Raw genomic sequence first — 13,383 nt, forward strand, 5'->3', positions numbered from 1 at the left:
AAGCCATTATTAAATTTTAGAGATATTTATATATGGAAACTTACAACACGGCTCTTTAAGTATGAATTTAAGAGTCAAAGCATGCTTCACAGTAAGATTTGGTATTTAAATGGGACAAAGGTAATAAAATTAGCTATCGAAGTGATAGGATAGCAGTGAAACTATTTTTAAAAATCCATGAAATAAAGCACCTAATGAATCTAAGATAAAAAAAACAAAATGTGCTTGAGAAAAATAGATTATTTCAGAGCTTAGAACTGAATGAAAAGATAAACAAGATTAATCAGGAATAATAAGATCATTTCCATCTATAAGTTTATACACTATAAAAGCAAAACATACTGAATTTCACTTATCTCTATACAGGATGGGTTATTTTTAAGTTTATCAATTTACTTCCTTAATAAGTTAATCCTGTAACTTAGAACATGACAGTAATAGATTACAAAGCAAAGATGATACTGTTAATTTTTATTACGGTTATGGACTTTGACCTGCTTGACAGAGTCAAATGTTCATGATTCAATTATTTTCTTCTTTGATTTGAATGTTCCTAGTCATTTAGTAATATATTTTAAGATATGCATTTTCTTTTGGTACCCACTCTAATAATATGCTAGAGGATGTGTCCTTAGGGATCTGGAAGATGAAAGAACAATTACCACCTAATAGGTACTTTACCACTGCCAGAGAGATTTAAGTTGTCTTCTAAGCAGTTTCAGTTTAATATTCTAAGAATTCCAGGTGCCCTTTTTTGTGTGAAACAAATACCCTTGAATTTAGCAAGAAAAGAATTTAGACATCTGTTTTATAAACTCAAAGCTGCTGTTTTCTTGGGAAACATAGGACTATATGGAAGAACATTAATTTTAGTACTTTTTTAAATTAGAGATTGGAAGCAAAACAGATGAAGTTTTTTGTTTGTTTTGGTTAAGAGTTTCGTTTGGTCTTTTACATCTGCATTAAAGTTTTGTTACATTATTGAAAGAAAAAATTATACGCTTCCTGGGAACTTTAAAATGGTAAGACCTTAGATTAAATAAGACCATGACAAAAAACAAAAGGTAACTATAAACCTTTTTCTTTTTTGATCAAAAAAAGTGTCTTCTGAAATTGCTTCAAGATTAGTTTGCTAAACGATAGTTACAAACCACTGTAGAGTAAGAGGATAATAAAATACTAGAATCACACTTTATAAGTATCGCTACTACTTATGTCATTTGAAAAGTTCTCAGTGGCTCACTTTAATCAGTGCCATCAGATTTTAAATACTGATAAAATTAAGTTATGCTTATCATTAATTTTGTAGGATCAAATATCACAAAGGCAAATTCCACCTAAAACTTCCAAAGTTTAACCACAAAATAACATTTACCTTAGAACTGCAGTTATTGGTTATAAAACTCTAAAATGTTAGGTAAAGTTGTATTTTTCTTGTCATTTAAGAATCACTTCTGTATGTAAGATCAATGCCAGGGTTTCATTTGTTGTAAACTACCAAATATCAGCTATTTTTAAAAAATCCTAATGGGAAGGTTTATAGGTTTATTATTAAAAATCAAATTTTTGAAAATGGAGGAATGGTTCTATTTCAGGTCAAAATGAAGTCAGCTAATTGGTTTACTGTATCTGAATGCCTATTGTCTTTAAAAGTTGATAATTTCTCAAAACAGTTCAAGATGTACTAATTTGGATAAAATGCTTTAACACTTATTATATTGAAAATTGAGCCCCCAAATTCACTTTAATATAGACTTCTATCTAGGAAATAATCATAAATATACTAAAAATTGGCCAAGAAACTCTAAGAAATCTTTATTCCTTAACAAAAGTCTAATTAATTATACTCTTAAACACAGATGATCTGTTTATTCCAAAAGCCCAATTCTTTGGTGTGCTGTTTCTAGTTGTTTAAAACTTAAGAATTCTGTATACTGCTAAGGAACTGAAACATCACAAACTTTCTTATTTAAGCAATTTTTGTTTTTAAAATCACAGTATTATTGACTATCAGGAGTTGGATTCTGAAACCAATTTATACTTTTCCAGAGTGTACTAATCTATATTTATTAATCATCCTAGGTATTTTCTATATACTTAGTTCATATTTGATTATAGGAAAACATTCTAATTTTTTATGTCTTTTAAAATAACTTCTAAAATAGTGGCCTTTTATTCTGAAAAAAACTGTGTTTAGTACTGAACATATTTCAGTGATTAAAATTAAATTGATCCATGCCTTCTACCCAAAACTGTATTAAGGAGAACATATTTTCCTTTATTAATATACTTGATAAATAACCACATCATAAGGTTAAAGGGCTTTTGAAAATATTTAAGTTGAATGAGTAGGAAAAGTTATACATATCATCTTTGTTAAGTGTTATATAACTGCAAGAATTAGAATGTTAAATATCTGACTAAAACAGAGCTACATGAACTGAAAAGAAGGAACAGAAAATATCAAGTATAATTAGACAATTCAGGTGCAGAAAGGGCTATTTCCTCATTTGTCTACAAGAATTTATGGGGCCATATAGCTCCTAATGAAGTTCCTGGAGATTTTCTTGTAACTCAAGAAAAAGCTATAAACTCCCTAATGTCTACTGTTGAAATATTCCTATCTTTGATGCTCTTCCTGAAATGAACCTACATATTTAACCTATAAAGGAAAAGTAACTGCTTTAAAGAAAAAAAAAAGTACTTCATTATTAATGGGTATAAGTAGTTCACCTTTAGAGTATTAAGACAAGTTTGAAGACTAGAAGACATTAAAAATATGTTGGGCCTATATGATTTTTTTAATGCAAAAAAGGGACATCTCCCTCAAAAAGGATGAATAAAAATCCCTGCAAAATGCACTGCTCCATACTCTCCCTTTTAGTGCAGACTACATTGTAGAAACAAAATCTCTCTTAAGAGAATTATCTCTGAGAAATAATGACTATCCCTAAAGATATTCAACTCTCAATTTTTACTACTTAAGAAAAGTCAGTATTAATATAAAGGGTTAGCTTTGGGGAAAAGTGAGCCTTTCAAAATTTTAACTTAGGTTAATCTAGTTGACTGGCATGAAACACCAGTGCCCATGGCATTGTCTATGCTTCTTGTAGGTTTGCAAAGTCATTTCAGTCTGCTCCCATACTTAAAATAGTTTCAAGCCTCTGGAAGGAACTGAACAATGTGAACAAGTCTGGTGATGGAGCACAGATTTAAGTCCTTAAAATATCTTAATTTCACAGTCCTTTGTCCCATGTAATATATATAAGAAGCACCAAAACTGGAGCCAACATCTGAACAGGTAATGTAACAGCAGGAACTATAATTTAATCACATCATATCATATTACACTTATGTAACATTCTATATTTTGCCTGTTGATATGTAACATAGTTAATATTACAAGCATTATTTCCTAAGACTTACGGTAAAAGTACTTCTTTTCAAGTATTACCGCTTATTTAATAGTGTTTATCTACTTCTTAACATTAAGTAAATCAGTGATAAATGTATATAATGCAATACACATTGTGCCCATTTCTCCCTACCCTGTGTTATTAACAAAATCAATTAAGAAAACCAAAACAACTATTAAAACTGAAACAAGGCTATCAACATCACAGATGCATGTCTGAGTAGGTCAACAGAATTTCTCCCTTAACATGAAGGTATTTTCATCAGTAATGCTTCTTATCTTTAGGCTAGTATTACTTTAGCAGCAGCTGGTCTTCAGGACAAGTAGATCAGAAGTTTCAAGTGAAAATGACACTGAATTACTCTCAGAAAACATCAATCCACATTACTAACAAAAGATGCAAACTGCTGGTGTCACTGTAACATAAAAACTGTGTTTCCCTTTCATCATGTGATTTATTTCATTTATGTGATGACAACACGTTGGAGTTCTCATTGCACACCAATGAGATCATCTGTTTTAATATTTAAATTATAACTACAATAACTAGAAAAAAAGTCAGTGCCTCAGTGGCTTTAAACCACATCCATTTCAATGTTTTTCAAAATGATGATGCAATTAAATCTATGCTTCTGCAACAATAGTGCAATACAGTATCCTCTCCTGAATACAGGAGCTGAGGTTTATCCAAGAAGAAGCTTTAAATAAGGTAGATTGTTGCCAAATACATATCAGTCTCGCATGTTTGATAGAACATGTATTAAGAAAGCTAAAACTGACTTGTAAATCTATACTCAGCTAAAGCTTCACATAAGCAGCAATGGAAATGAACAGAGGTGCACTCAATACAGAACACTTTTCAAAACTACTCCAAAAAACAAATGACAAAAAGTGGTTAAGAACAACGGAACATATGTTGTGTGTACCACATGTAAAAGGAAGAATGGACCTTATGGTTGCTTGCACTGTTTGAATTATGTGAAGGTAAAATTAAGACTTAGTCCACTTCCATCTCTCCAGAAGATTTAGTATGCTGGGAGCTGTCTTTTGTTGTATCTGGTTTAGTTTCAGTCCCACTCTGTCCATCCATTGGTCCATTGTGTTCACTATTAGCTTTTGCTTTGTCTTCAGCAACCTCTACTTTCGGTTTGGGCTTGTAAATGATGGGGTTACAGAAATTATCCAGTTCCTAAAGACATGAAGAAAAATGATATTAAAAATACTACAGAACAGATTACCAGTAATTTTCTAAATTTCCACATTAATAAGATATCCCTAAATTTAAGTTAGCTCAGTTAGATAACCAAGTTTCTTCAAATACATCAATAAAGCATTTATTTCTGGGTTAGTGCATATTAATGCTGACAAGGAACTCTTCAATCTTTAATAAATTCTTTGTATCTAATCTTCCTAAAAACTGGTTCCTCATAATTGAAATACAGTTTTTTTGGACAGAAATAATTTTTAATTCATTCCTTTAAATTATGCCTAGTGCTCTGAGAATTATATCAAATAACACATTTCATAAATTGGTATTTACATGAAAACAGCTTTCATAAGTGGAACTGTAGAACTATGCTGAAAGAAAATTAAGTCATGAATGTAAATGCAACTTAATAATTTAAAGTAAGTACAATGTAATTTATCTTTGCTTCTTTCTTTTTTTTTTTTTTAAGATTTTTATTTATTTATTTGACAGAGAGAGATCACAAGTAGACAGAGAGGCAGGCAGAGAGAGAGAGAGAGAGAGAGGGAAGCAGGCTCCCTGCTGAGCAGAGAGCCCGATGTGGGACTCGATCCCAGGACCCTGAGATCATGACCTGAGCCAAAGGCAGCGGCTTAACCCACTGAGCCACCCAGGCGCCCTGCTTATTTCTTTTTAACACAGAAATAAAAGACCATTAAAATCCCCAAGACCAGTGTCACAGAGATCGGGATAGGGACAGAAAGGGAGTTAACAACCTGGGGGAAACTGCTCTTACCACCTACATCTGATTAGGAGTAAATTATTATGGCTTCTTTGCAAAACTCTCTCAAAAGGAAAATACTTTGCTTTGATTTAAAAAATACCTGTTTATTGTTTAAAAAAAAGCAAAAACAAAAACCTTGAAAACATACTGAACTAGGTAAGGCAAAAAAATAAAAAGAGCACCTGAAATTCCATCTTCTACAGATTAAAATGAACATTTTAGTGAACATCCTTCTAGGTGTATGTCCATGCATACACATACCTGCAAGCCTACAGATCTGTGAAGATGCTTGCTAATTTATACAGTGAAATAATGTTATTTAGGTTCTGTAATCTTTCCTTTTTCATGCAGTATGTTGTACACATCTTTCTATCTAAATAGATCTCTGTATCTAAAATTATGTAATGATTGCAAAGTGTTGAATGGATGCTTCAATTTATCTAATTTCTTACTGCCAGGTATGTGTTTCTTCCAATTTTTTGCTAATTAATAAGCAAGGGTATTTATGTGCCTATCCCTGTGCAATGATCAATTTAGGATGAATTCCTACAATTGTGATTTCTGGGTTAAAGGGTACCTATATGTCCTTTAAATTTCTGAACATATACTGATACAAAATGTTTTAACAAATTCAACCAAGTTGCTAAGGGAGAACATCCGATTCTTTGCACCCTCGACAACTTATAACAAAGATTATGAATGTAAACACAAAACCATGAATCAGATGAAAAGAGATGGGTGGAGAAGAATGTGATGAAGATGCACACCTTTTCATATATATTTATTGGACATGTATACCTTCTTTTGTCAATTGCTATCCAATGTTTTTTCTCATTTTTCTACTAAGATGCTTATCTTTATTATAAAATTTGTCTCCATGTTTTTCATGGTGTTCTTTTCTATGATAATCTTTTGTATTTTCATGGGTAATGTTTTTTAGACTGGGAAATTTATCTCAGAAATAAGATTTACCACAGAATTTTACAGGTTTCAAATGATGTCAAAGACCAATACTGCAAAGTTTTACTATGGAGATTTAGAAGTCTTATCTAATCTAGAAAAGTCTGAAGTATTTAACAGTAAATTATCACATTGCTTTCTTTCTTTCTGCACTTAAAATGTAAAAAACAGCCTTGTGTATGTGACTAAATCAAGGGACAGGGATGTCCCACCTAAAAAAATTTTTTTTTTCCCAAAATTAAAAATTAGCCTTAAACTTGTTTCTCTAAGTTCTTTTGCAAGTTGATTATTTCTCAAAGTACGGCTCCCATTAAAAATATTTATGCTTGAACCATTAAAAAAAGAATTTTGTAGGTAACTTACCTTTGACTTTGCAACTATTTCTGAAACTTTCACCACAGGATCTTGAGTGAGACTTAGTTTGTTCTGTGCATTCATCTTACTGTTCAGCCAACTCATGGCGTCGCTGATATACTTTTCAACTTTTTCCACTTCAGTAGGATCCAGGTGATCGTATCTTTCATCCTATTAAAAATTTTTTACTTAATGTAACAGATTTTTATATCAATTAATGCATCAATTAATAATTTCTATTTAAAAGATTTAGATTCTTATTAATGTATACCTCACACATATCCATGCGAAGAAGCCATATACAAATATATAGAATTGAAGAGACTGGGAGAAAGAAAAAAGATCAGTGTGCATTTTTTTTTTAACTTTAGTTTTGAGGTATTGCCTTTTATTTTTCTTATTTTTTTTAAGATTTTATTTATTTGACAGACAGAGATCACAAGTAAGCAGAGAGGCAGGCAGAGAGAGAGAGAGGGGGGGAAGCAGGCTCCCTGCTGAGCAGAAAACCCGATGCGATGCGGGGTTCAATCCCAGGACCCTGAGATCATGACCTAAGCCGAAGGCAGAGGCTCAACCCACTGAGCAACCCAGGCAGCCCTCTGTGTGCATTTTTAAAAGAAAAGGCTTTCTGAAGAAGTCATTTTTGCCAAAAAAAATGCCTAGTGGAGAATATTCAAGGGAACAATACTTAGCCAACAAAGAAGCTGTTCGGAATTGAATTTGTTAGGGAATAAAGAGAAATAAGAGAAGAAGGCATACTGCAAGCTAGACAGAAAATTCTCAAAATACAGCAGAACAGCATGGTAAGTTGTTGATAAGGAGAATTACATAATGACATTCTGTCTGAAAAACACAACTGCAGCCATCCCATGTAGGAAACAATCTAAGAACTCATGGTTTAAGATGGTAGTCACAAGACCAGAAAGAAATGGCAATGCAATGTGGATTACAGATTGGACATGGAAAATAAAGGGAAATGGAATGAAAGAGTACTCCAAAGCCAAAAAACTGGGAGAATAGTGATAATGTGTTTTAAAACCACAGACACCTAGGGAATTTTAAGAGATTAAAGTCATATACCTGCATTGTATTTTAGGAGTGTAAGTACCCTTTATTGGTAACTTTCCAATAAATAAAACTTTTCTGTTTGTTTTTTTTGTTTTGTTTTGTTTGGTGAGAGAGTACATGCATGGGGCAGGGATGGGGGTGGAGATAGAGGGAGAGAGAGAATCCCAAGCAGGGTCCATGTTCAGCATGGAGCCCAACACAGACCTCGATCCTAAGACCTGAGATCATGACCTGTGCCAAAATCAAGAGTCAGATGCTCAAATGACCAAGACACCCAGGAGCCCCTCCAATAAAAAAAAAAGTTTTAAGTTTGGTGCACAAGGTCTCCAGAATTTGGTGGCAACAACTGCTATCGCTTTGTAGCTGAGAACTTACAGATTTACCCCATTGCCACAATGTACTACCCACATGCCATCATCATCAGCTGGCTTTGTGGTTTTCATACCTTGTTTCTGTATGCTTCTATCACTTTCATAACAAGTTGAATCTTTTTTCCCAAGTCGTTTAAAGCTTTTGGTCTCTCTTCATGTTCCATGTACCTCATCTGAATAGGCTGGCCATATTTCTATTAAATTTTTTTAAAAGAAAAAGTTATTAACAGAAAACAATTTTTAACAAGATAATACTTTTAATTCCTTCAAAGTTAGGTGTTAAAAGTTTACAGAACTATTAAATAAGAAGACCATAAAGACAATACTCCATGCAGAATTCATGTATTTGAAACCAAGTTTCTATGTATAACTCTGTAAACAACATGATTACTAGAATTTCTGGATATTCAGTACCTACTGAATATTATTTATGTTTATTAATTAGGTGGAAATTCTGGATCTATGAGTATAGCACTTAAAAAAACAAAACCAAAAAAATAAACCTCTGGCCCTTACCCCAAATGCTTGGAATGAGTAATTTCTAAATGTTTTAACAGCCCCTGTAACTTTGAGGAGGGCGATGCATTAGAAGAATGAATACCTATTTTCTTTTCTATTCTTTATACACTTAAAAAAATCAACATATTTTAGAGTAATTTTAGATTTTCAGAGAAGTTATAAAGTACCTCTCACTACTTTCCTCTGATGTTAACCTCTTGTACCACCATAGAACATACACTTGCCAAAACTAAGAAACCAACACTGGAGCATTACTATTAACTGAACTCCAGACCTCATTTCCTAATTTTCCGTTCCAGGATACCATATTGCCTTTAGTCTACTTACATCATATTTTTATTGAAAAAAATTTTTTAAGATTTTATTTATTTGAGCAAGAGGATGCACACATGCAGGAGTGTGAGAGAGTGCATGAGCAGGGGGAGGAACAGAGAGAGCTCACAGGGGCGTGGAGCATGTTTGACCATGAGCAGGGGGAGGGAAGAGAGGGTGAGAGAGGGTGTAAGCGCGCGCGCGCGCACACACACACACACACACACACACACACACATGAGGGTGAGGAGCAGAGGGAGAACTACACTCCCCACTGAGCAAGGAGTCCCTGGGATCATGACCTGAGCCAAAGACAGATGCTTAACCAAATGAGCCACCTTGTGCCCCTTATTGTAAATGTTTTTGAAAAAAACATTTTTAACCATCTCAAAAAAAAAAAAAAAATACTAGGGCCTGTGAAGCCTTCTACAACATTTATTTCTATGGTTACTTATATATTTGGGGTAAAAAAATCCTTTTTGAGAGCTGCTGGGCTTTTCAGTTTCTTCTAGTGGCCTCAGCTGCCTGGCTGCTCCTACCACCCAAAATATATACATTCTTCTAGGGAGATAGGGAGTAACACTATCAAGATAAAATGTGATAAAGACTAGTTTTGGTTTTAAGGTTTTTTTTTTAAGTTTAGGTTTTCTAGTTGATTTTTAATTATTCCATATGGAAGTAATTTACTGGCATGAAGACAGTTCTTTTTCAAGATACTAACTTTCGCTCTTAAGTAACTTCTCTTATACTCCCCACCTCTCCCAGTCCTAAAGGGCTGTCTTTTCCCATAGCCTAGGAATCATTATCGATGTCATCTATGTTTTTTTCCTTGCTACTCAGAATGGCTCAGCGACCAGCAGCATCAGAATTTCTTGGAAGCTTGTTAAAAATAGATAATCATGGCCCATCACTCAGATATATACTGAATCATAGTCTACATTTAGTAAGAGCCCCTGGTAATTATGTGAACATTAAAGTATTGCTATGATCCACATAGAAGAAGAAGAAAAGACAAATTTCCTATCATCCTTGTAATGTGAACTTAAAACTACTTTTTTCAGGGTAGGGCAGATAAGCAGAAAGCAGTAATAGTGGTCTTTTCTTACATCATTGGACCTAGAAAAGGGAGACCTGGTGGCCACATCTCCTTATTTCTTTGTGGAAGGACATTCAAGAGCAGGAGTGCTACTTTCTAATTTCTTCACTGGCCAGGTGTCCCCCTCAGTTGCAATGTGAAAATACAATAGGGCAGTATATTACTCCTCAAAATCATGACAGTGAAGGAGAGAGAAGTAGAGAAAGGGTGTAATCTCTAATGGGTAAGAAGGGATTAGGTTCACAAATCTGTTCTTAATGACATCTCAGAAATATATGGCTAGTGTAAAACTGGTAACACTCCAATCATCTGCTACATATTTATATCTGAAAATCTTAACAAATATGATTATACATTATTTGATTTCAATTATGTAGCATTATTGCCCTCCAAAAATGTTTTTAAGATTAGAGAACATTTCTTCCTACATGTATCTTGCTTTATTATTTTCTAATATATTTATTAAAAATAGACTTTGCTTTTACAGCATAATTTTTAGGAAAACTTCATGTTCTATTGAAAACTAACATGGACTTTAAAAAATATACCTTTAGTTCTTGAAGCTTATCCACATAAATTTGTTTAGGTTGGTCTTCTCCTTCTTCATAAAGCCAATTTTCTGTGTCTTCCAATATCGCAGACAGTTTATTCAAGTCCTAATTATACATTTAAAAGACACTAACTGAAAATTCCTTAGAAATAAAGTTATCAAAGAAGGACAGAACGTTTTTCAAGTATAAAAGATTAAATTTCAATTTCTCTGGCTTTTTATTCATAAACATGTTATTCACTATAGTTCTGCAGTTGGGAGAAATAACTAAGAACCATTCCTAAACGTGGCTCAAGGAGAAGAACAACAGTAACACATTTGGTATGTTTATTTATATAATTCGTATCAGCATTGTCAAATCATTTTTTTAAAGATTTACTTTAGGAAGACAGTGTGAGTGGGCAAGAGTGCATGGGAGCGCAAGTAGAAAGGAGGAATAGAGAGGGAGAGAGCAGACTCCTCACTGAGCGCAGAGCCCAACATGGGGCTCGATCTCATGAACCTGAGATCACAACCTGAGCTGAAATCAAGAGTCAGATGCTTAACCAAGTGAGCCACTCAGGTGCCCCTCAAAGAATTCTAATAAAAAATTTTAAAATTTAGACTTACTTCTTGAGTGATGAATTTTTCATAGACCGTGCCCAGCTTGTCTCTAAAATCATACACATACTCTTCAACAGCATTCTTAGCATCGTTTCTTTCTTTCTCTAATTTATCTTGCATTATCATCTTCCCCTATATTCAAAATGTTTAGATTAGCTGCTATTAAGAATATGCAGGAGAATCATCAGGGAAATGCATATAAAAACCACAATGAGCTATCACCTAATACCTGTCAGAATAGCTAGAATCAAAAAGACAAGAAAAAAGTGTTGCTAAAGGCATAGAGAATAAGGAATCCTCGTGCAGTGTTGGTAGGAATATAAATTGGTGCAGCAACTGTGGAAAACAGTAAGGAGGTTCCTCAAAAAATTAAAAATAGAAGTGCCATATGATCCAATAATTCCACTACTGGGTATCTGCCCAAAGAAAACAAAAATAATTAGAGGTATGCACCTCTGTTTATTGCAGCATTATTTACAATACCAAGATAGAGAAGAAACCCATGTCCATTGATAGATGAATGAAGAAGGTATGGGTTGGGTGTGTGGGTGTGTGGGTGTGTGGAGGGTGTAATGGAGTATTACTCAGCCATTAAAAAAGGATGAAATCTTGCTATTTGCAACAACATAAATGGACCTATGTTAAGTGAAACAAGTCAGACAAAAACAAATGCCATATGATTTCACTTAGTGGAATCTAAAAAACGAAACAAATGAATAAACAAAGAATAGAAACAGAACTGATGGTTGCCAGAGGGGAGATAGGTGGGGGGATGGGCAAAATGGGTGGAAGGGAGTGGAGATACAGGCTTAGAGTAAGTCATGGGGATAAAAGGTACAGCATAGGGAATACAGTCAATAGTATAATAATAGTGTATAGTGAGGGATGATAGCCATACTTGTGGTGAGCAAGATGTACAGACTAGTTTATCACTATGCTATATATCTGAAACTAAAGTAGCACTGCATATCAACTAGACTTCAATTAAAAAAAGAAAAAGAATATGCATCAGGAAAATGCAAACCAAAACCTGTTCATACCTATTAGAATTACTATAATCAAAAGAAATGGATTGTAAGAAATGGACAACACTGGTGAGGATGTAGAGAATTTTTAACCCTTGCATATTGCTATTGGGAATGTAAAATCCTGCAGCTATTATGTAAAAAAACAGTTTGGTGGCTCCTCAAAAAGCTAAACAAAGATTTACAGTATGACAGCAATTTCACTCCTAGGTATATAACCAAAGGAACTGAAAACAGGAACTCAAAACAGATATTTGTATGCCCACTACAGTATTATTCACAATAGCCAAAAGGTGGACAACTCAGTTGTCCATTAACAGATGAATGAATAAATAAAATGTACATATATATCCAATGAAATATTACTCTATTCTAAAAAGGTGTTACGTGCTGATACATGTTACAACATGAACTCTGAAAACATTATGCAAAGTATACGAAACCAAACACAAAAGGACAACTATTGTATGATTACAGTCAAATGATTTATCTAGAATAGGCAAATCCAGAGCAGAAAGTGGCTAGAGTTTACTGGGGGTTGGGGGGAGAGAAGAATGGTGAGTTATTAATGATTACAGACTTTCTGGGATTATGAAAAAGTTATGAAAAAGAAATAGGCAGTGGTGACAATTCACGAAACTTTGAATTTAACAATGCCACTGAATTGCTGTACATTCAGTCAAATGGCAAACTTTATGTTATATACATTTTACTACAATTTAAAAGATTGGTAAAGTGTAATATTCCAAAAGCCACCAAACTACACTTTAAATGGGTTAACTGTATGGTATGTGAATTATATCTCAATAAAGCTTTTTTAAAAACCCCACATAGACTATGTCATTGTACATACTCGGGTTCAATACCTTGGCTCCCCATTTACTAGCTTTGAGATCACAGCAAGTTCACTGAACCTCTGTAAGCCTCAGTTTTCTTATCCTAAAACAGACAGAATACAACTATCTGTCTGTTAGGGCTGTTAGTAAGATTGATATAATTCACATAAAATTTTAGTATAGTGCCTAGCACCTAACTCATGCTGAATAAATGTTAGCTCTGGAAGGGGATATAGTATAGCGGTTGTGATCTTGAGCTTTGGAGACAAATTACCCAGGTGCAACTCAAAGGTTACTCTCTGAC

At 33.7% G+C, this 13,383-nt stretch overlaps 1 protein-coding gene across 3 annotated transcripts in view; it reads right to left on the reverse strand.

The window, feature by feature from the left end:
* Positions 1-4,310: 4,310 nt before the first annotated feature.
* Positions 4,311-13,383, reverse strand: part of LOC111155400 (heat shock protein family A (Hsp70) member 4 like) — a 45,415-nt gene continuing 36,342 nt past the window's right edge. For all 3 annotated transcript variants that reach the window (XM_022515544.1, XM_022515551.1, XM_022515545.1), the window contains 5 exons: positions 11,225-11,350; positions 10,614-10,721; positions 8,213-8,332; positions 6,709-6,870; positions 4,311-4,604 (listed from right to left, as the gene is read on the reverse strand). In XM_022515544.1, coding sequence (XP_022371252.1) covers positions 4,413-4,604; positions 6,709-6,870; positions 8,213-8,332; positions 10,614-10,721; positions 11,225-11,350 — 708 coding nt within the window. In that variant the 3' untranslated portion in view covers positions 4,311-4,412. The remainder of the gene's footprint in view (positions 4,605-6,708; positions 6,871-8,212; positions 8,333-10,613; positions 10,722-11,224; positions 11,351-13,383) is intronic.

The sequence above is a fragment of the Enhydra lutris genome, unplaced genomic scaffold, assembly GCF_002288905.1.
Source record: "Enhydra lutris kenyoni isolate GAN:26980312 unplaced genomic scaffold, ASM228890v2 scaffoldscaffold3, whole genome shotgun sequence".
Taxonomy (NCBI): Eukaryota; Metazoa; Chordata; class Mammalia; order Carnivora; family Mustelidae; genus Enhydra; species Enhydra lutris.